We start from the raw sequence: 23,725 nt of genomic DNA, 5'->3' as shown, positions 1-23,725 counted from the left end.
ACCCCACCCCCAGTGTGACCCTGCCTTCTCAGTTTTATATTGCTTTGGATAAAACTGTCTGCTAAATAAATAGCAAATGTAAATACAGACGCTCCTCTACTTACGAACTTTCAACTTATGAACTTTCAGACATACGAACGAAGAGGACTTTAAGTCCAGATTGTGTTCCTTGGGCTCCCATTTCCTGTCCGCAATATAATTTTTTTTTTTCTGTGCGCCAATTCCACCTAGTACGACTTCTGGCCGCTACTCCCGCTGCGCAGCAGTGTAACGTGCGTACTGCCAGCATCCTAGTTCTTTGTACTTGCGTAGACCCCTTAAAAAGATGTTGAATAACGACTTACGCACATTTCACATTACGAACGGCCATTCGGAATGTATCTCATTCGTAAGTAGAGGAGCGTCTGTACAAATTGAATAATTTAATATGTCAGTTAAATGAGAAGAAAAGTGGACTGACTCTGCACTTCAAAGGGATTTAATCCCCTGGACCCTGATGATGCTGAGGGGACCAGTAACTCATTTTCTCTTGGAAATTATGCCCTTTGGACATGGCCGCCCCCTGCCATGACTCGACAAACCCCGGGAGCCTCTAACGGAGTCAGCGTCACTGAGGCGTGACACACAGTGCAATGCAAATGTCAGCACCAAATGTTAACCGAGGACAGAGCAAAGCCTGATCTAATGTATAAACGCATAAAGATATTGGGAAAAACTGTGTAAACAGCCAAGATGCAGCATCCTGCTCCTCCGCCCTGCCACCCCAGCAGCCCACGGGTCGGCATCGTCCCACCAGAGTCCCGGCGATCGCCATGGCTTGGGGTTAATCCCTCTGAGGACTCGCACAGAATCCGCCGGAATGCGCGATGATCAGTGCCCTCCTCTTAAAAACGAGGGGGTAAAACAGCATCCACCCAGGAAGCACAGCCTCCACCTTCACAGCTCTGCTCCATTTAGGTGCAAGTGTCTGATGAAGAGCATTTCCACAGCATGATGCTGCTCAGAGCCTCCTTTGGGGCCCATTTATCCTCCAGCTTTATTTGTCCAATCAGGAAGCGGGCCCTTGCGGTGCACGGGCCCCAGCAGAGGGGATGGGTACGTGTGCGACAGTGCTGCTCTCTCTCCGTCTCTCTGTCCATCTCAACCCCCTTACGTTCCTCCTCCCTCTTCCTCAGATGGACTCGAGAACGTCACAGGGCACAAAGCCCGTCTTCTTCCCGCTCGTCACCCGCAGGAAGCCGTCGCTTTCGTCCTCGCCGCTCACGCAGACCTGACGGACATATGAGGAGAAGCTGTGATTTAGAACAAAGACCGTTCATGCTGCCCCATCTTGCTGGGAGCTCTGCATTACCACACCTGGCCCTCCTTCAGCGTGATCTGGCCCTGCTCCTTACAGCCGATGAAGGTCTTATAGCAGCGGAACACTCTGTCGCCATGTTGCAGCTGCTGGGCGAAGGAAGCAGGGAAGTAGCCGATCCGGTTGTCCATTACACCCTGTGGGGGTCATGGGGGGGAAAAGCTGTTTCAGACGCCAACCCAAGGTGGAGAACACAGCTCGAAGCTCAGCTGACTGAACGCCAACCTGTTTGAGGTTCCAATTGGCATGTTTGAGGTTCTGGCTAGAATGTTCCGGCCGACCTGTTTGAGATTTAAGCTGACCCATTTGAGATTCCTGCAGGCCTATTTGAAGTTCGGGCCGGCCTTTTAGAGGTTCCAGCCCACCTGTTTGAAGTTTCGGCTGGCCTGTTTGAGGTTCTGGCTGGCTTGCTTGAGACTCCCGCTGGCCTGTTTGAGGTTCTGGGCCAGCCTTTTTGAGGTTCCAACTGGCCTTTTTGAGGTTCTGGCTGGGCTGTTTGAGGTTCTAGCTGACCCATTTGAGATTCTTGCTGGCCTGTTTGAGGTTCCGGCCAGCTTGTTTGAGTTTCCTGCCAGCCTGTAAGAGGTTCCAGCCAGCCTTTTTGAGGTTCCAACCAACTCGTTTGAGGTTCCGGCAGACCCGTTTGACATTCTTGCCGGCCTATTTGAGGTTCCGGCTTACCTGTATGAGTTTCCTGCGAACCTGTTAGAGATTCCGGCCGAGTTCTTTGAGGTTCTGGCCAGCCTGTTTGAGGTTCTAGCCTGCCAGGCTCAGGCCGGCCCGAGCCTATAGCACTTCGTTTGCCACCTGCTGTGAGTCACACGGTGGCTGTTCTAGCCTGTTATCTGTGTGCTAGGCAGCACGCCTGGCTTCTGTGCTGTCCCTGTAATTACTGCACACACCCGTGTAATTTAACGCTCGTCAGAAGGACAAGCCAGCGTTCATGTGGCTCCTGAGACTGGGCCTAGGTGGTGCTGGTTAGTATGCTGCTCCCTTCGGACCTGCTGATCTCTGACCAGTCACTGCCTCATGCTGACCCCACTACTGCTGCTAAGAGTGATGCTTCACAGTGCTGTATGAGGCACTCTCAGCACTCGCGGGGTGCTGGCTGCCGCCTCTATCAGTGGTACAGTTGGTTACCTTAGCAGCTTGACCTGGTCGGTAGCCCTGACCGCCATTCTTACCTTCCACCAGTCCTCGTTGGAATTGTCCATGAGCAGGATGCGGTCGCCAGGCCTGTGGGGAAGGAGGACTTAGTGACTGATTCCGTCATCAAACGCAGAGTCTCTCAGACTGGCTATCTGGCCGCCATCATGGCCTCCCTCTGCTCCCACCGTGTGTGATTTAATGGGAAGTGATGCTCATGACTTTCCTAAACTCTGCCCGGTCATATCCCAAAGCCGCGGTGTAGGCGATCTCCAGCAGGGGTCGCTAATGACACTGGCACACTGGCTGTCTGAAACAGTCTGCCACCCTTCCGACTTCACAGCATCGTCACTAACTGAGCGACACGGTTCAGTGTGTCACACACTCGGCTTAAACGTGTTTCAAATGCCCTGAGTGGTGGGACCGGCCGTGTTCACCTTTCAGAATCTGATCTGCTGTTTAACCGAAAGTCTGATTCTACTGACACTTATTTGTGATTTTTCTATTTCCGACGCTCATTTCCTCTTTATTCACTATTGTCGTTCTTTCGACTTTTAATGTCAAGCGGGTGATGTAAAGGGGGAGTTTTTCTGACAGCGCCGTTGGCGTGTTTGAGAACAATATGGTGTTGAACAGTATGATTATCATAATAAAACAGCTCGAAAAGAGAGACATTCTATAATGAGGTGTGTTGTTTTGTCAGAGTTCAGGATCGCAGACGCCATAAAACACAAAAGCCACACATGAAGGCACCATGAAGGCGATGACCATAAAGAAATACAGATAAAACTCAGCCACGCCCTTATACTGCCAGCAAATCAGCTGCAGACACACTGCAGCCTCAGCCAATCATTCACAGGCATGGGAGGGACATTCCACCACAAGTTTTCCCTGAACTGTCTGTTACTGGAGAACATCTGTGGGCGTGAGAAGGTCCAAAAGGCACGAAGGCCAGATCCAAAACAGGAGGGGACGGGGAAATCTCACTGACCGGATGTCCAGGTCCTGGGTCTGCTGGGGGATGAACCTGTACAAGGCCACGTAGGTGTCCAGCAGGTGGCGCTCCTCCCTCCGCAGGGGCCTCTTCACCTGGGAGGTGAGAGACGCGCAAGTTCCAACCCATTTCATCAGAAGGTTCTAGAGGAGCAAGGCGGCTGTTCTGCTGCCACTCAGCTGCGTATCGAGCAGCGGCCCATGTGTGGGTCTGCAGTTCTGGGGATGATGTTCTTGGGCAGGGTCTGATTTCTGTTTTCAGCGGGCGATGGAAGCCCTTTCCGGAAGGATGCCTTTCCAGCTCTCACACAGATAAATGACCTTTTCCCAGCTGCCCAGAACTCCCCATTGGCGGCAGGGTTGTCATACGAGGGGGTGTAATGCTGAGGGGGGATTGGGGGGGGGGCACATGTTTGTCTGGGATTGTTTAGTGGGTCACCACAGCACTGCAAAGCGCTGTCATCACACCCCCCCCCCAGGCAGGCTGCCTCAAGTTTTGGGCAGTCCCATGAGGGTGTAACAATGCACATGTGACACCGACACCGAGCACCAAGGCCTCTGTCACTTGGTGTGTGATGTTCCTTTTGTGCAACGCCCCCTCTGGCTGAAAGTGGTAACGCCTCGTCTCACTGAGGGAGGTCGGATTCTCATGGCTCTTGCTCAGAATGGTCACTGGTGCAGCGGCTGTGTACAACTGGTGCTAAAACATTTACCCTGCTGTGTTTGGCTCCGGAGCCAGCAGAGTTCCTGGGGGTCTGGGAAGCTGAAGAAACTCAAACAATGGGACAGGCTCAAAGCCTACACTGCAGTGAGGGACTTCCGGGGTCAGGGTCGCAGCCCACTCTCCAAACACACCCCCTGCCACCTCACTCCCACTGTACCCTGCCGCTCTCGTTACCTAACGGACGTCCGGGATGTCATCCTGGGGAGCCAACCCCAGCCTCATGCCCAGTGCGTGGAGCTCACTGCTTACCGGCGACTCATCAGCTTTCTGATCTCCAGTAGCAAAGTGATCCGTTCCATTTTGGAGGGGCACGAATACTGAAAGAAAAGACCCAAAGGGACCCAGTGAGTGAGTAAGCCAAGGGCTCAGATGCCTACAGGCTGGGACATGGCAGAGATAAGAACCCACAACCCACCCCCTTCCCCAGAGGTGACCCTTCATACACACCTGCATTTGGATGCCCCCTGTGTGAATGAAGCATGCATTTACCCTGCAAAGGTTACATGCACAGTGATTTCTTGTCATGACAGCGCACATAGAATCGTGCCAATGCCTGCGTTTAATCCTGCACAGTATCTCAGTGGCACATCGACAGCAAGTCTGCTTTTAGTGCAGAAGACAAGCCGACCATAAGGTGTGTAGCAGCTCACTGGAGGGGGCAGTGGAAGGAGCCCCCCCCCACCCGGCCTGCAGTCGTGCCACACCCACCCCATACTGCCCCTCCGCCACGGGCGGCGGGCCACCCACCATTGTCGCTGTGCTTCCTGCCGAGATCCACTCTGCTCACACGACCCACCGCCTCCTCTGGAACTCCTGCCAAGTCGCTGGTCTGCGCAACAGGGATGGACCAATCAGGGGCCAGTTCCACAGACACCGCGGTGATCAGGCTGACGTGAGGACACTTCCGGGTGTCCCTCCTGTCAGGCGATGGGAGCACCGTGCTTTGGGCCCATTCTCATACGCAGAGCTGGGAGGTGAAGCCTGCTGGAAGTCAGGCTGCCTCTGCGTGCTGCTAAGTGCTCCTGGCTGCCCTGGGATGCAGGCTGGGTGACGGGGCCTCTTCTCACATCCAGAGAGGACCTAATGGCGTCATCCATGCATCCCCCTCTGCCCCCCCATCTGCAACTCACACCCCCCAGCCAATCACTGCTCTCCAAGGGACTACTTAAGGGGTTTAACCACCAGGCTACCGGTCTTGTGGGGGAAATTAAGCTTAAAAAATATAACTAATTTGTATTTCTGCAGTAAATATTGGATTGTAGATCTGAACTGACTGAATCCGGGGGGTTCAGTCATGTCAGGTTACCGCTGTTTGCTGACATGGATGTTAATTTAGATGTTTTGGATAATTTGGAGTCACTTCCAGCTGCCCCCCTCCCCCCGAGACCCGACTAACCACACACCCCCCAATCCCGAGACCCAAGTAATCACACCCACCGAGACTTGACTACCCATCGCCCCCCCCCCCCCCCCACCAATTGTGAGATTACTGAATTGCGGTGGGGCGACTCGGAGCCGGTGCTGGTCCGCTTGGTCTTCTGGGCCAGCGAGGTTCCGAAACGCAGGGCCTCATACACCGGATCCACTTTGCTGCCGCAAGCTTGGGGAAAGCAGAGGGATGAAGTCAGGAGAGACGGGGACTCCGCTGCCACGGTCACAAGCAGCCACCGAGGGGCACTCACCAATGGGCATCACTTCTTTAATGCAGCCGAACTGCTCCTGGATCAGCAGCGGCGAACTGCTGTAGCGGCGAAATCCTTTGGGCTGGGGGGGGCAGAGGGTCAGTGGGCAGATCACAAAGCATGCAAAGCTCCTCAGCCCCCAAACTGAGCCCTTCCAGGCAGAGCCACCGCCCTCCCACGGCTAGCTGACCTCTGCCGGGCCACCGACTCTTAACAAGAGATTCCAAGGCCTCGTCCGCATTGTTGCAGGGATCACTAGCACACGCACACGGCTCTGACACGCACACGGCTCTGACACGCACATGGCTCATCACGCCTGTCACACCCGGGGCCTCATCATGCCCGTTATGCTCGGGGCCCTGCCAGCTCAGGGCCCTGCCAGCTCGGGGCCCTCCCAGCTTGGGGCCCTCCCAGCTTGGGGCCCTGCCAGCTCGGGGCCCTCCCAGCTTGGGGCCCTGCCTCCACAGGGTTCAGAGGGCATGTCCCCCACAGTCCATCGCCTCTCCATTCCTCTTCCCTCCTTCCAAGATTGATTCTCACCTCACACATGAAAGCTCACTTTCCATGTTGCATTTTTTATACCAGGGTGGAATGGGGGGCCGGAAGGAGAAATGGGGCGTGACCGTGGATCATTTTGGGGTGGGGAGTGTGTCCCTGTCCTTTTTCTCCCCGCAGCGGGACATGGTGGCTCCAGCATTCTGTCCCACACGCGGAAGTCTGTTTGCTCATTACTTTGTTTGCTTGTTTTGTTCTAAACATGACGCCGGCTCCGCCCACATCTGCCCCGGGCCCTGATCCATCCTGCAGCTGTCCGTCGTCACAATCAGAGTCATGCTGAATGGGCTTCCGGTTCCTGTGGATCCATATGCCAGGGAAGCCTTTCACAGGCACAGACATTAGCTGTTCTCTCACTAGCGCCTATTCTGGGCCCAGAAAGGCAGCGTGGACGTTCCCACATCCCGCATGGAGCGCTGGCGAAGGGGAAAATGCCGTCATCACACAATAATGCCCTTCTTACGTGTTTGGGCTCAGTTTAGTAGCCTGCCACAGCAGCGCTGAATCACCGACAGACGTCACAACACCGTGTCAACTGACAAATGCAAAACATATTAGAGCTAATTCATTTGCGGGACCAATCTGCAATTAGCATGTAATTATCAGCAGCTGTATATTTATCTGACATTCTCGTTCTTATAAAGTTTTTATAAAAGTTTTCAAATGCTTCTGTTCAAGCCTTTTCACGGCCTCCATCTGGTGCTGCGTATTAATTATTTATCCTTATTAATTAATCTCAAAGCGAATGGCTGCCGTAGTAACGTCTAAGCAGGACGGCTTCCCCTCCCCATATGCTGCCATATGGAGGCACTTTCTTCCTGGCTACAAACACGTTAGTCAAACTGGCCAAGAGAAATAAACAGAGATACATGTTCTGTTTTCAGCCCTAAGTTTAGCGGCCCCCAAAGATAGCACTGCTCCAGTGGGAACGCTCCTCCTCTGTGTGTGACCCAACAACCTTATTTTCCATTCTGGAAGGATGCTGCCATGGGGGGGTGGAGGGAGCAGGGGCTGTGGCAGGTCACTGACTTTCCCCATGCGCTTTCCCAGTAACAGGACCGCACGTTAACCCCGATCGGGACCATAAGTCCGACCAGGACCATAACCCTGACCAGGACTGCACATTAACCCCGACCACGACCGTACGTTAACAACGACCAGGAGCATGACCCCCATCCAGGACTGAACATTAACCCTGATCGGGACCATAACCCTGATCGGGACCATAACCCTGACCAGGACCACACATTAACCCCGAGAGGGACCATAACCCCATCCAGGACTGCAAGTTAACCCTGACTGGGACCATGACCCTGATCAGGACTGCATGTTAACCCCAACTGGGACCATAAGCCCACCCTGGACCACATGTTAACCTCAACCAGGACCATAACCCTGACTAGGTCTGCACATTAACCCTGACCGGGACCATAATCCCAATCGGGGATAATCCTGCCTGGTTGAGTTGCTGCCTGGTTATCGTACCACATGGTACTTGCTCAGGGTGCCCCCCCCCCTTCGTTTCTCATTTCCTCCAGCTCGCTCTTCCTATCCCCTCTACCTCCCCTAAAAGGTGGACCCCCCCGCCCTGTGCACTGAGGGGGGATTGGGGAGGCGTGAGTCTACGCCCCTCCCACCCTCCAGTTGCTGGATCAGAGGACTGGTGCCGTGTTATAAAATTGAACTCGGCCTGTTGCAGCTGCCGAAGGGACGTATATATGAATGCGATGCCCTCCTGCAGTGTGACTGCGGTGCTGCGCTGGTGGGGTAATGAATTAGGGGGCGGTGTTTACGGGCTGCACTGGGAATCCATCCTGATCCAAGGGACACCTTCGTCTGGTGCCTGGATGAGCCACGCACACATACGCAGCACCTAAAATTTAGAGCGATTTCTCATTACAATAGACCCGCTGGGTCAGTGAGATAATCCACTAGATCTTCACTGGAAATGGATCCCCCTGGTCCAGGTTCCTTCCGAATGATTTTCAAAGGTGCTGTAAGCACGGTGCTGATGTCTGATGCATTCCTTTCACATCCGCCTTAGAAACAGGACAGCAGCAGCCTAATTCTCAATGCGCCACTGCTCCAATGCGCCGCATTTCATCGCCTGCGATCATTTTCCAACAGGCCTGACAGGCAGGTCATCCAGATTCCCATAAAAAAGCGGAGAAAGGAGTTTAATTCCAAGACCGGCAGGTGGAGTACCCACGGCGGGGACGGCGGCGAGGAGAGTGACAGAGCTCACCAGCTTGCCCATGCAGCGCTGCTGGTCGGCACCATCAGCGCATTTGTGGTGGATGCTCATCTTGCAGGCTTTGCAGCGCAGGCCGTGCTTGGCGGTGCTGCCTGTAGTGGTGCCTGTAGATGATAGCGAGCGTCAGAATGCCATGGAGAATGAAAGAAGCCACAGGGAACCAGCAACAGGGAAACCAGACAGACAAACTGGGATCCACTGTTACAAGACATGACCTGAGTGATGTGATGGAGACATAGACAGACAGACAGACAGACAGACAGACAGACAGACAGGCAGGCAGGCAGGCAGGCAGGCAGGCAGATAGATGGATAGATAGATGGATGGATGGATGGATGGATGGATGGATGGATGGATGGATGGATGGATGGATGGATGGATGGATAGATAGATAGATAGATAGATAGATAGATAGATAGATAGATAGATAGATAGATAGATAGATAGATGAGTGTGTTCCCTGCCTTGCGCCCATAGCCTCCAGGACAGCCTCTGGACTCCCCATGACCCTAAATAGGACAAACGGGTACAGAAGATGAATGGATGATGGATGGATGGATGGATGATTGATGGATGGATGGATGAATGGAAACAGAAGAATGAAAGTGAAAAGTCCCTGCGTTTCTGCCGCTGCTGCACTGGCAGGAATCCGGCACGAAACTACAAGCCAGACCCTGGGTGCTGCTCTGCGAATAATCGAGACAGCAGCAATCGGAGCCACATCACAGACTGACCAGGAGGGTTTTCTCACCGGATTAAAACTCCGAGATGAGGCCTGATCCGACCCAAAGTGGGAGCACCGCACAACGCAAAAAGCAGCCCTTTGTGGGGTTTAACCTCTACTGACTTGCAGGGAAGTATGACTTTGGTTGCAGCTATTTTTGAAATCTTTTCTTTAATACTGCTCTCTACATGCACACACCTGAAGAGGAAGGTTCTGGAAGCTGGTGAGGGAGTTACTGACAAGCCCCTCTAGTGCAGCTGGATGTGAGGGGTTAATGTGGGACTATGAGCAATAAGTGTCCTCGCGGCCCCCATTGTATGGCATCCTCTCTGTAACTTGACTTTAAAAGCTCCCCAGTCAGGCCGACCCCCTCGGCTTTCAAAGACACCTAAAGGTGTTCTGCCTCGAATCAATGAAATGTGACAGGGACCCCCCTCCCCCCATACCATCACTGACATGTGACTCCAGCTAGTAATCACAGATTCATGAGGCTTAATTACTTTCAGAACATTCTCATTTGGGCAGGGGGGGGGCATGAATACTTAGAACAACCGAAATATACAAGATAGTCACCTAATCTCTGTTGCCCTATAATGTCAATGTAATGTCAGTACAGGGCAGCAGGGGGCATAGTAATTGAGGAACTAAATATTGCAGTGCTGACTTCCCACATTCCTACTCATACTCATCAGTGTAACAACTCTGCTTTTATGGTGTTTATTGCCACTGATTGTGTTTCCTGTGTGCTGCTTCGCTGAGGCGGAAATGGCGTATGCATGCTGAGGTCATGTGGGCTGGAAGAAGGCACTGCTGAGGTGTAAGTCACTGTAATGCAGATCATCACTGACGGCTCACTTCCTACTAGTGCTGCCTGCTGTGAAGCCAAGCCCACGAGTCTCAGCCTTCCGGCCATGAGTCTCAGCTTTGTGGCCCACGAGTCTCAGCCTTCCAGCCCATGAGTCTCAGCTTTCTGGCCCATGAGTCGCAGCCTTCTGGCCCACGAGTCTTAGCTTTCCGACCCGTGAGTCTCAGCCTTCTGGCCCATGAGTCTCAGCCTTCCGGCCCATGAGTCTCAGCTTTCTGGCCCATGAGTCGTAGCCTTCTGGCCCACGAGTCTCAGCCTTCCGGTCATGAGTCTCAGCTTTCTGGCCCATGAGTCTCAGCTTTCTGGCCCATGAGTCGCAGCCTTCTGGCCCACGAGTCTCAGCCTTCCGGTCATGAATCTCAGCTTTCTGGCCCATGAGTCTCAGCCTTCTGGCCCATGAATCACAGCCTTCTGGCCCATGAGTCTCAGCCTCCCAATCGATGAGTCTCCACTTATTGGCCCACAAGTCTCAGCTTTCCAGCCCACGAATCTCAGCCTTCCGACCCGCGAGTCTCAGCCTTCCGACCCATGATTCTCAGCCTTTCAGCCTGGGAGCCTTGGTGTTCCGGCCTGGGAGTCTCAGCCCTCTGACCCTGCAGACGTGGTGGCTCCACCTGCGGTGTGTGAGGAACGCCGTCACCCTGGCAGGGCTCATATCGGGTAAGCAGGAAGCCGTCCTTCACAGCCACGGCTATGCAAGCAGAGATTATTCATCAGTGACGTAGAGCACTGCCTGTGAAGTGGGCGGTAAGATGAAGTCCTCATATCAGCATCACTGTGGGAATGTTTCCTTTCCTCCAAAAGCACAGGAGGCGGGAGATGCGACGTTCTGAACACAAACACAATGTTTTTTTTGGCACAGCTGTTCTTTGGGGTGGGGGGGGGGAATTCCTCGCTGAGCTGCTAAGCTAAGCCGCCTCACCTGTCCATTTTTCATTCACGCCGCAGTGATATTCCGGCACCGCACCAAGCAGGAAAGTCACCTCCCTCCCTCCAGAAGGATGCCACCCCCCACCCCCCAATGGTAAAGCACAGCCCCTTTTCTACTGGGCTAAGAGGTCATTTAACACAACGGTCACATGTAAACAGTGGCTCAGGTTTAAGCAAACTGCATAACCTGAGCTATCATCCTACGGGATGACAGGGTGCCTTCGCTTACAGCATGGGGGCTGTGATTACTTACATGCCGTGATCAGTGCAGTGCCGGCACTGCTGTGACTCTACACTGCGGCTGAGTGGCGGACGACGAACAGCCTTCTCAAGCTGCCCAGGTGCTGTGGGGGGGGGCAGCCTCCCTATCAATGGAACATGGTAGACTTTGGTGTCATTGCAGAGTTCCACCTGGAGGGCACTGCTGCACCTCCCTCGCTAGGACAGGGAACACGACAGCCAGAGCGACGTCCTTTCTGTGTCGCCTTAACCGTGACCCCCCCCCCCCCCCCCGGCTAGGACAGCCTTCACGACCGGGGCTGCCCACGCTGCCCGAGGGTGTCCCTCCGCAGCTGGGCGGCCATGCCAGGCTTCTCACCTTCACTCAGGTGACAAGGGAAGCTACATTGATACCTCAGGGGCTCTGCTGCTGCCCCCCCCTCCCCCCCCCCCCCCAGGATGGGCAGCTTACTGACCGCGCCCAGCAAACATCATAACCACCAAACAGGCACAGGATTATCCAGCCATAACTGGGATTCAAGCAGCCTGTCAGCTGTGTCACTAGCTGTAGATGACAGCATCTCTTTAGCATCTAAATTATGTTTAATGTTTACTGATCTCCTCCTGCTCTGAGCTGAGCACAGTCCCCCCCTCCCCCTGCTCCAGCTGCGTGTGTCGCTGGGGGACAGATTAGACAGAAGTCTCCTTAATGCACCGTCTTGCTGACGACCTTCCATTCGCTTATGGTTTGTCTGTGGTCCCAGGAGGAAAGACTGTGAAACATTTGACACAATTTACCCAAACCGCCCTGGCTTCGGCAGCCGTGCTGCGCGCAGCTGATGTTACAATTTGGCCGAGCAGCAAACGCACAGCTGGATCCATACTTCTGCTATGCATGAGAAATGAAATTCAATGACTTACACATTTTATGTTACAGACTCACAAAGAGCAACAACTGGATACCAAAACAACAGGGTGATGGTAACTGCGTTGGAGTGACGGAAAAGGCAGCCCCCTGGTCTCTGAAGGGCATGGGTTCGAATCCCCGGCTTTAGGGGCCATGTCTGCTGTAAGCGGCACCCTGAACATGGTCATTATGGTCATTATGGTCACTGGCGATGTGATGATGTGAGATTAATGGAGCACATCAGCAACACATGTCAGCGACGGCGAGAGCAGGAAATGTGACCGGAATGTTCTGCTGCACCTCCCCCCTTGCTGCCTCCCTTCTGGTGGCCCTTTCCTAATTACCCTCCAGATGTCACCCTGCCCCCCCCCCCCCCCCCCCCCCAGCACGGACATGGAAGCCCAAAGACTGGGCTGCAGAGTCCACACAGCACAACACACACACACACACACACACACACACACACACACTCTGCTTCTCAGGGTGTGAATTCCTGGGTGAGTCCTGCCCCCCGTGTGCGTGCGATTGCGGTTGCATCCTCAAAAGCAGATGGCCATGATGACCGCGGATAACAGCACAACAGGGCCGTGGTACACACCCACACACAGGAGCTAAAGGGGGCAGAGGGAAGAGGGACATCTGCTCTGGGACCTCAGGAAGTCAGGATGGGGGGAGCAGCTGAGACCTTCTGATTTTGACAGCACCCAGACCTCCAGGGGAAGGAGACGGGGACTCCACGAAAGCTTGCCGCTCTGGGACGGAGAGTGGATCCCACGCTCACCTACGATCATGTGGTTGCAGACGTCGCAGAAGATGGGCTTCTTGAAGATATGCTCCAGGAAGCTGTGTGAGGCGGCAGAGGCCACCTGCAGGGGCGCCCGTCCCGGCGAGCACACGGAGATAGGCAGGGGCTCCACCTGCAGGGGCACCCGTCCCGGCGAGCACACGGAGATAGGCAGGGGCTCCACCTGCAGCCGAATGTCCCCGCTGGCCCGCTGGAAGAAGTTATCTGCACTCTTGCTGCGGAGGCTCTTGGTCTTGAAGGAGAGGGAGCGCTTGAAACGCTGCAACTGCAATTGGAGGGGTGGAGGGGGGAGAGAGTTTAGGCTTTTAGACACACAGAGAAACTGTCCACCTGTTACCTGACTGGCATGGCTTTCCATGTATAGCCTGGAGGTGGGCGGGGCCTGTGCCCCTGCCCCACCCACTTCCTGTACAGACCCTCTAAGCTGAGCCCAGAGCAGCAGCAGATCGTCAGGGAAGCAAAAGTGTCATGAGTATCTACCTGGAAAGAGGAGCACTTCTGTGAGTCGTTATGGGGAGGGGGGGGGGGGAACGCCGTCCTGAAGCGCCCCCACAGCTTTTAATCTTCTTCTGATGTCACTCTAGGGCCATTAAACTGCTTCAGGAGTCCAGGTGATAGCAGGTGATTGGTGCTCCCCTGCTGTGACCCCACCCCCTGCCAGAACGACCGGCCTTTTAATGACCCATTTTGGCTGTTTGCTTCTTTCATAGCCTTTGCTGTGAAACGAAGCCCTTTCTGATGAATTTTTAACGAGTGATCGATGACTGCAAACGCCAATGAGAATAAATCATTTTGTTAAACTGGCAGGACTTTAAGCGCTAATAAAATGGAGGCTCTCATCTCACTGTGAAGCACGTGGGACTGTAGTCGTTATTTTATCCTAAATGTCAGGCAATGAAAATACTGTTTCTAATACGCAACACGCAATGCCCACTGTATAAAAACACATTATACACACTCACTGTATATAACACACTGTAAATAACACACACTATGTATTAAGCTGATTTGGGCCATTCAGCATCACGCATCACAGGTGTTAATGAGACAGCAAACGCCACCCGATGCGGGCAGACAGTAACCCTGCAATAAGCTCCAATGTGTCCAGCCAGCTCATGGGCCGAGAGATGCCAATGGTGATAGAAATCTCGGCGCTCCAAGCCTGCTAGGAGAGCGGGGTGTCATGCAAGAACGGAAATTTCTCTGCATTTCTGTAACATGCAACAGAGTACATACTCCATGCTAATCATCTGGGACTGTCCTTCAGAGCCATTGCTGTCAGGAATCTGCCTCTGACTGACAGGAAGTCCCGCCTCCGCCTTCTGTGATTGATCTTTAACTAGCATTCCCGCATTTTTGAGGTCATGTGACACTCTGCATGGCTGAGCTCCGTCTGTGTCCACCGGACACACTGTAAGCAGACGTCACTGTCAGCATTGCAGCCCTCTGGCCCAGAACAGGCCCCCAAGCCCTGACCACCAATGAAGGAGGGTCTTACTGGCAAGCAGTGGCTGCCTCACACTGCCGCCCCCACTTATCGTCAGGGCACATTCGATCCACAAACGCTGCAGTGTAGCCAGTGAAGCCAGTGTTACTGCTGTGTATCGTCGTCACGGAGACCACCAAACCCCCTCAAACCGCATGGGACACCCCCTCTGCCAGACCAGGTGGGGAATTTGGGAAATGATTAGTCCTCCTCTTTCCTGCCAGTGACGCATGCAGTACACGCAGTCATAGTCAGCACCCGAACACCAGCCCCAGTCCAATCGGCCAATCAGTACAGGGCAGGCCTTCTGCTGCATAAACAATGATTGGCAGTTTGTGTACAGAGCTGGATTTCAGTGGAAAAGCGTGGTGGTAACACAGTTACTCTCACATGGGCTGAAGTAGCGGCCCTGTAATGTCTCCTAAATGAGGGCTTCCAGTGCCATGTCTGACAAAACACTCCGAAATAATATGTGATAAGGATACTTCCATGGAAGGTCTCGTAGTGTTTAAAATCTGGGAAGTTCTCTTAAAGCAATCTGTGATAAAGAAAGTCTTTTCTGGAATACATCTTGCTTTCCGAGCTGTGTGTACCGCCCGTGAGCGTTTGGTTTGGAATAACGGGTAACCCAGAAATGAACCCAGACGGCTTGTGACGTGGAACCGGCCTGGATCCCATGGTGGAAATGCCCTCATATCTGTGGAACCTGAACCTGTAGTGGGAGGAGTCTGTTCTGGGTGAGGAATGAACTAGAAAAATGTGGAAAGTTTCGGTAAAGCTGACATTCTGCCCTCAAAAATGAACTGTTGGCCTCCCCGGTACATCGTGGTTGCTCATGGCGCTGTGGAGCCCCCCCCCGGCAAAGCCACACCGCAGCCCCAGCTGAGCACACGGGCCCCGCCCACAGAGCGGCTGCCGTGAGCCTCCAAGCAGGACAGTTCTGCTGTAAATCCCTGAACTCTGGAGGAATGCAGGGCAGCCAGCAAAGGTGAGCGGGACAGAGCAGTCATGCTGACCTGAAAACCACACTCAGCTAATTACCCTGCTCAGGATGGGGACAGAGATGAGGACAGGGTGACCGGGGGGACACAGAGATACTTTGCATTCTTCTTAGCATGATGCTTGGGGGCCTTTAGTCACGCCGCCACACCACTCCAAGTGTCCACAAGAGTTTTGAGCAGTTCGTTTGAGGGCCTCCCTGCAGGGTTCCCTCAAATTAAGCCCCAGCTCCATAAGGAACATTCCAGAAGGGCCGTCCATGTACCTTTCTGCGGGTTCATGTGTCAGGAGGGGCACTTCAGTTGTGCTTCATTTCAGTACAACATAAATGGACATATTACAACAAAGTTAGATAAGGCACTCCGATGCAAGGGCCACACAAGCAAGTTAATCTTGAGAGTAATGATGTGAACAGGTGGGTAGAGCATGCAATATAAGGAGGAAGACAGATCAAGGGATGGACTTCGGTCAGAGGGTCCCTTGGCAATCTCCGGCTTGCCTACAGTGCTGCACGAAAACTAATCTGGTCAACACTACTGAGTTACGAACGACCTACAAATGGTCTGTGAACACTGTCAATAGTAAGCTCCCCCCAACTCCCCATCTACACTGCAACAGTTAACAATAACAGACACATGCCGCTCGGTTGTATGCAATATTGTTATTTCTGTATTACTTTGTTCGGTCATTTTTTCTTGTGTCTAGAAACAACATCACGGTGCCAGTGAGAATATATATTTACAAGGCTGCAGGGTCGCACTCGTGAAGAAGCATAGATGCACATGCCGATCGCCTGAACTCTGTCGGCTACGCCTGGGGCCGTTTGAGCATGAAAATAAATACTCTTGACATTTTGCACATGCGACATGCCATGTGAATCGACAGTAAGGCAGAGAGGACCTGAGAAGCAAACTTGATTTTCAGCGAAGTGCGATCGACATGTTTGGGAAACACGTTTAACTGCGAGCCGATGCGGCGGCTGCGATAAACACTATTTGAAATTCACGACCATCTGCTCTATGCATCAGTGCAGCTAAATCTTTGCCAAGCAGACAGGTATGATTTTTTCAAAGTGATTTCGCTAAGACTTTTTTAGACGTGGCAGCTGTGCCCGGCATCGGCATGTTCGCTCGCCAGTGATGCGTAAACACCAAAGTGACGCATGTGTCCCAAGGAGAGCGGTGTCCGGAGTGCCGAGTCGGGGCATGTTCGCCTACCTTTGATTCCTGTTGGTTTATGCTTGAGGTGGGCGACTGCGGGAGCTTCTCCCGTTCCTGCTCCTTGCCCATGCTGTCATCTTGGATCGCATCCGCTGGGGGAATCATGCTTCCACACGCTTTAAGGAAGTCAGACGGTGGCTCTTCAGAGCTCGGCGCTCTCTCCCGTTGGTCTGTCCCGAAACGGAGATGCCAGATATACGCGATGTCTGTTCCGTGGCAGAGGTATTTACGATGGTGTCCGTATGAATGTTTCTTTGAGAGAATAGGCAATCCAGAAACAGAACTTTGTCACTGAATTGTGACAGTTTCTTCAAAATGCTGTGTGATCTGCCAGAAATCATCAATTTGTAATCATATCATTTTAGAAGTATCGCTCTCTGAGAAATGGCACTTTTCCTCGTCTTTCTGCGGCATAATGCATAAGCCCTCCAGCTCGCGCGCAGAGTGACAGACAGCCACGAACGCTCGGATGAAGTGCCGCGTGAGCAGTCAGCTGGAGGCTCGTGTGGGCGGGGTCTTCGTAGGGCGGGGTCTATTGGACCCGTGGGCGTGTCATTTCCCAGACAAACCACGCCTACAATTAACTCGGTCAATACATCGGCTATTTACGTAACGGCTCGCTCCTGAGCGTCGCGGTCTCGGGAGAGTATATCTGGAAGGTGGAACCGTGCAACTATAAGTTGCTATCGGAGGCCATTGGGAAATGTACCCCAGGTTGGTGTGGTCAAGGTCAGTGGTCTCATGATTTTTGTGGTCACCTCCCAGGGCTGTCACGGTCTTTATGGTTCCCCATTTGTTTAGTTTGTGTTCACTGCCCCAGTGGACGTGGTTTGAAAGCCCTGGAATTTTCTGTTGGTTTTTCCTGAGCTTCAGACACTCAAGTGTTTTTGGCTAATGTTTGAAAAGCCACGAAGGAGCGTTAATATGAGGGGAATTGATAAACTTGACATTTGACGCTAATGTATGCATCACAAGCTGACCCTCGGCAGAAGTAAAATAAAAACAGAGGAAGATGAATTGCCGGTAATGAGCCGCCTGCGTGTCGAGACTCGTGATAAAGACAGGCTCCTGAAATCCCGACAGGTGATTAAAAGTCGTTAAATATAGAATTCCGCTTCAGCAGATTTATGGGCAAAGTACCTACGGTTTATAACCCATACAGGTTGCAGCACAAATTAACAGACTGCCAGCTTGACTTCATTCACTAGAGTTTTCTGTGTTATTTTATATTGGAAATGAAGCAGTCATTCACTAAGCCAAATGCACCTACTTCTAAGGACAGTTTTAACAGGCAGAATCACATACACACCCGGACTGACTTTAGTAAGTTAAACTAAGCTATTTATAAAAGGCATTGTTTTTTTAATGCTTGCTATCAATGGGGCTCGCGCTGAATTTGAGATTAATCGTTGTTCTGATGTAGGACGCATTACATTTTTTTTTGACAAAAATTGCGCAGATTCAGTGATATTTGGAAATGTGGAATAAATTATTTCGTCTTCCAGCGCCTGAAGTAAATGTTTAAACCCATTCGCTGGGTATAACTGAGTAAAGAATAATCCCGGAATGCCTGGTCAGCAATCCCCGGAGTGCCATTAACTCAGGAATCCCCCGGAGACCCGGCCGGGCCGGAAGACAAGGAGCGAAACGCCCAGCTGTGATGTGACGTTTTGCGTGATTCATAAGCACGGTATTCCTCCGGTTTCTCTAACCTAAATTATTCATAAATTACGAATTAAATTATCGATTTATCGTATAATTAAACATTCAGGGGTGTTGCTCTGTCGGACTTCTAGCCTTCGTACTATAGCAGGCCCCGGGGGCGTACCTAGTGGTTCCCCCCTGACTAAATGTCACCTTGGTCCCCCGCCAAATATTAAGTATAACTTTACGGATTGAAGACCCTTGTCAAGTGCTGGGCCCTATGAATCTGCCAAGGGTGTACATGCCACTCTGATGCCTCTGCTGGTCATTGTAACGTTTTCAAGCGTGGCATATTTTGGCCACACTGGATGCTTAATAAGGAAAGTATCTTAATCCCAGTAATGGCCTCTGTACTGTAATGGATTATAAAACAAATATGACAGTCTCCCCCTGCCTTGTGCCTATGGCCTTCAGGATAGGCTCTGGACCCCCCTGCCTCCCCAACTTGAGTAGGATAAGTGGTTACAGAAGATGGATGGAAATCTCTTAATGTGATTGGTGGTTCATAATGATTAGTAACTGTATAGTGCATTGACGCAAAATGATGAACATTCTTATACAAAATATGAACATGTACACTGCTTTAACTGTTTACTGAAGTGAACATGTACTTCAAGATGGAAGCGCTCCTCTCTTCTGAATGCAGCACGGTTGTATTTATGCCAGCGGCTTGAAAGGCCTGGCCAAACATGGTGCGCTCGCTCCGAACCAGGGCCCCCGCTCTCCCTGCTTGTTATTATCAGGAGAGCTGCTCCTCCGGTGAGATTTGCGTCACTGTTGTCTCCTTTCCGAGTTAATTTAGACTTCTCAACTAATGGGTCTAATTCTACGGACTCTCGCAGGTCAGCCTTGATCTGAGAGCACCAAGCGTCACCAGTCTCCATTAGCTGTGTGTTCTTGAGGTTTTTAAACTGGTCTTGTCTTACAAAGGGTTAATGCATAGCTGTCACGTTGGGTTCATGCACCTGTCTTTACATTTTAGTTTTCCATGTTTTAAAATTCAGACCTGGGTCAGTCTCACCTTTCCTTGTTTACTGTGTCCCTTGTTTGACCAGAGAACGTCTGAATTCCTGCAGCCATGGAGAGGGAGTTATGGCTGAAGCTCGCAAGGTAGCGTAGGGAAGCATAGTGCTTTCGAGTAACTGGCTCCAGGACAAGATGTGGGTGACACAATTTTTTTTGTGATTAATATTAATATAGTTTTGGGAGAGTGTGAGGGGACCCACGTCCTACTTCACTTGATGACGCCCATCTTCACACTCACAATTAGCATAACTTCGCAAGCAATGTTACGAGAACATTGTTGGCAAACGGTCATAAGCGGCTGGGTGGCGGCTGAGCTGATCGAGGCCTGTGCAGACCCACAGGACGGTCCTCGCTCTGTCCTCCTGCTCTGTTCTTCAGAGCTCCATGCTCTTACAGAGACCAACATAAGGTCTCGCCGTAATGTGAGGCTTGACTGGTATATTGGTGGAGTTGACACCAATTTCAGCCTTTTCTGCAGCTGGCTGTCTCTCCTGACGCCTGATAGGCTGACTGCCGTGGCCACATCTGCAGCTGGCTCTCTCTCCTGACGCCTGATAGGCTGACTGCCTCAGCTAGAACTTACCAAGGTGTGTATCCCCCAATGAAATTACACCTTTTACTCAGTCCCAAGTGCTTTATTGTGCAGCAAAAGCAAGTGATGGAAGGGAAGGCTTCGCTGTGTGCCTTTTTTTGCTGAAAAACACGAGCTGTGTGTAGGTCCTTCACCTGACAGGAGGACGTTATATTTAGCTCCAGTATCCCTACGTGCCTCTATACTGAATAACTGACCCACCAGACCTCAGTATTATAAACTGTAACATGGTAACTGAAGGTTAACTTTATGTTTAGCTGCATAATGGGAATATGACTCAGAACGGCTATGATTTTCGAAAGGTGCCGAGGGAAATGCCCCAGGTTCACACAGGCTTATTTAAACCCAGATGTAGTTTGGTGAGTTCTGTGATGCTTGATGTGTCCGTGATTACTGTGAGTGCTCATTGGTTGTGAAAGTTATTAATGAATGATTTCATTGTCATAACAATTTGGCTGGATGTGTTCAGCTGCATGTGATTTTCGTTGGACAGCCACTGTCACCGTAGCACAAACCATTTAACTGGGAAACATCAGACTCTCCCAATAAAGTTTACAAGAAAGGCAACAGGCAGAAAGCTTCTGGGTAGCAGTCCTGTTTTACAAGGCAGCTGAACTCGGCATACAGCTCTCTCTATGTCCGTTCTTTGCTTCTGGGACAGTGTCCATGCCGCCGCTGACCGGCCGCGCGGCTCTGACGATGCCGCCGCTGACCGGCCGCGCGGCTCTCTGACGATGCCGCCGCTGACCGGCCGCGCGGCTCTCTGACGATGCCGCCGCTGACCGGCCGCGCGGCTCTCTGTCAGCGCCGGCAAATGGTGCCGTTCCCTGTTTTTTTTCGCGAAAGCAGGACGGAGCAGCGAGCAGAATATAACCTCAGTGGGTCACTTGCATAACCCCGACTCGGTGTCCTGAAATGAAACGGCACAAATGCATTTATAACTCCACTTTAATGTAATTAGACCTTTTTGATTATGATTTCTAATTCCAGAGACTGTGAAAGGGGGTCACCCACATTGGGAGAAAATGATCTTCGCTCTGGGTCTTCGATCCCTGGATTGGCGGCGGGCCAGACCGTCACGGGGGTTAAAACCCGATCTGTTTTATAGGCCGGGACACAGATAGACTGAAAAATCAGGGACATTTGGACTGGGGTCGGGTCTGGTGAGACCTGTTCTGTGACGCACTGTTTGGCTGAAAGTGGTGATGCTGGAACGGGAAGCAGCGGCACGGTGTGTGTGTCTGACGATCTCCGCGCTCGCAGTGGGCTCTGCATCCGGGACAGATGGCAGCCATGACCATAACGTGAGAGATCGAGAAGAATATATTTGGTTAGTCATCTGCCCATCGGTGGAGACAGTGCCATTGGTAGTGGAGTTGGGTAACATCTGAATAAGCAGAAGATGAGAGGAAGAGACAAGGCTGGCGCGGCGTGTGAAAGACGTGTGTCTCTGATTGTGTATCTCAAGGCTTTGTCTGTCATTGACTAGGCCAGCAGCTGCACGCAAATGTAATTTCGAAGCTTTAAAACGATTATATCTGGGAGGGACAGGTTGGTCCCCAACCTATATTGGCCTCTGCGTGTCAGGAGATTAGGTCAGGGGTCCAGGGTCTCGTGGTCCAGTTATTAGGTGTCATGGCTCTCATCAGGCTTGTAGATACTCCATGGGGAAGTGCATCTTCAGCGTCCTGCGAGGGGGCTGGTGTCTAGCTCACTGAGGTCACTGCGTGTGAGACAGCATCTATGCTATAGCCTGGTGAGATCCAGATCGTCGTGTCAGTTGCGTAATTAAGAGCTGACCTAGCATGAAAAGCAGAGCACTGCGGCCCCTGGGGAGGTACGGCGGCCTCTCCCGCCCAACACTCTTCCAGCAGAGGCACTCCTTACCTCGGAGGTAGACCGCATTTCCGAATGCTCTGAGGCTCACACCCCTGTCGAGCTGGGGCAGTTTGTAAGTTACCTTTCTGTCTGCCTGCTGTGATGGTTTGCCCGGGCATCACTGCCAGGATGTTGTTGGCTGGCATTGTTGAGCATCAGCATGGCGGGCACAGAGCTCAGCACATACCACTCTGATCAGTGCCACAGCGAAGCACCCTCAGCCTGGCATTCTTTGGCCCTAGATTGCAGCCGGCAGCCATGCTGCTTTCGGCATCCCGGCCTGGGCTTCGAGGACCCCTGGCTTTTCTGCCCAGAGGGACTTGCTGCTGCATAACTGGGTCAGAAATGTGAAAAGTGGGGGGATATTCAGGATGAAGACGCCTGACAATTAGCTTAGCATCATGGTCACATGCCACAGTCTTCTCACGGTGGCCCTCTTCCCTACCTGCTGGGGGCGCCGGTGAGCAGACAGCATTGTTGGCAAGCAGTGGGGAGGCAAGGAAAGTGACTCTGTATATAACTTCCAAACATCATACCCTTTGGACAGGAACTCCGTGTACATGATGGGGTATGGGACCCAGAGTAGGCACCTTGTATGAAAGTCTCAGCATGTGCCTGAGTTTGCATAATGGCCTGTCTTGGGGGGTTGGGGACAGACACCCGACACCCGATGCTAAAACTCCCTAACATATGTCACAGGCGTGCGATTTCAGCCATGTGCGATCCCAGTGAGGGACAGTGCGCCCACGTGTGTGATGGGAATCTCACTGCTAGCAGCACGGTGGGTCCCTCGGAGGACCTCTTACTTCTGGCTCCACTAAACCGGGGAGCCTGTAGAGGCGTTAAGTGGACGCTTCCGCGGGCTGCCCACTGCTTCGTTACGGGGCACGTCAGCATGTCCGGTGAGGAGCGCAGCCGGCGCCCGGCAGGCTCATTTACATCCTAACAGCCGCTGCGCTACTCGCCGTCTCCGGCTCTGCGTAACAGCTTGTCGGGGACGTGGCTCTGCTTCCCGCAGGGGCGTGTGCCGTCTGCCTCAGGGCTCAGCTGTCACAGAGCGGTGCTTTGACACGCGTGCCGCTCGCTCCCCTGATTCCCTGTTACCTCGTGCCTCTACTCACCTCCCTGTAGGACTAAACCTGTCAGCGTCAGATTGACACGTGCGGGTCTGACGGCTTCTCCGTGCTCGCTGAACCATAGGCCGTCCCCTATGCGCCTAGCATGATGGCCTGACAGAGTGGCCTTTCGCAGAACAATTTAGTAACATTTCTTCCGAGTCATCTTCCCCACTATTGAGTGAAAAGGACAGTGAATTGTTTTTCTGTTATTAAAGTGTGACTTTTGGATTTATGATGACTGATCATCATGACCACATGAGTCCTTCCACGTCATCGTCCACTTTCTTCACTTCTAAGTGGTTCTGTGGCTGGCTAATTAAGGCGCACACTAGCTGACCCAGACGACCTGCCGCGCCCTGGTGGCTGAATGTCACGAACATCCTCGTAAGCTTGACTATCACTGTGTCGCATGGAGGAGTCTTGCAGAAATGTCCCCGCAGCCAAATCTGCCCTTTTCTCTTCCCCGCCCTTGTCTGACTCTCAGCTTTGATTTCATTGGGCACTTTGTGACATGATTGACGTCGGTGGGGCTTTTCCAGTA

General features: G+C 52.5%; 1 protein-coding gene across 1 annotated transcript; it reads right to left on the bottom strand.

The window, feature by feature from the left end:
* Nucleotides 1-13: 13 nt before the first annotated feature.
* On the bottom strand, nt 14-17,327 carry stac (SH3 and cysteine rich domain). The gene is made up of 11 exons (XM_048973821.1): nt 16,864-17,327; nt 13,138-13,426; nt 8,703-8,815; nt 5,903-5,984; nt 5,711-5,820; nt 4,968-5,049; nt 4,470-4,537; nt 3,495-3,592; nt 2,542-2,593; nt 1,357-1,494; nt 14-1,270 (listed from the first exon to the last, which is right to left on the bottom strand). The coding sequence occupies exons 1-11, from the start codon at nt 16,969-16,971 to the stop codon at nt 1,172-1,174; spliced, it is 1,239 nt and encodes a 412-aa protein (XP_048829778.1). The 5' UTR covers nt 16,972-17,327; the 3' UTR covers nt 14-1,171.
* Between the last annotated feature and the right edge of the window lie 6,398 nt (nt 17,328-23,725).

Source organism: Brienomyrus brachyistius, chromosome 14, assembly GCF_023856365.1.
Source record: "Brienomyrus brachyistius isolate T26 chromosome 14, BBRACH_0.4, whole genome shotgun sequence".
Lineage (NCBI taxonomy): Eukaryota > Metazoa > Chordata > Actinopteri > Osteoglossiformes > Mormyridae > Brienomyrus > Brienomyrus brachyistius.
Note: the sequence above shows the minus strand (reverse complement) of the source record. Positions and strands in the feature narration are given on the sequence as shown.

Bases quoted from the DNA above. Each gene is read 5' to 3' on its own strand.
- stac (XM_048973821.1), bottom strand. From the start codon at position 16,971: ATGATTCCCCCAGCGGATGCGATCCAAGATGACAGCATGGGCAAGGAG. The intron at 5,985-8,702 runs GTGAGCTCTGTC...TGCCCCCCCCAG, and splicing joins AGCGCTGCATGGGCAAGCTG to CCCAAAGGATTTCGCCGCTA. The intron at 2,594-3,494 runs GTCAGTGAGATT...CCTTCCCCACAG, and splicing joins ACCCAGGACCTGGACATCCG to GCCTGGCGACCGCATCCTGC.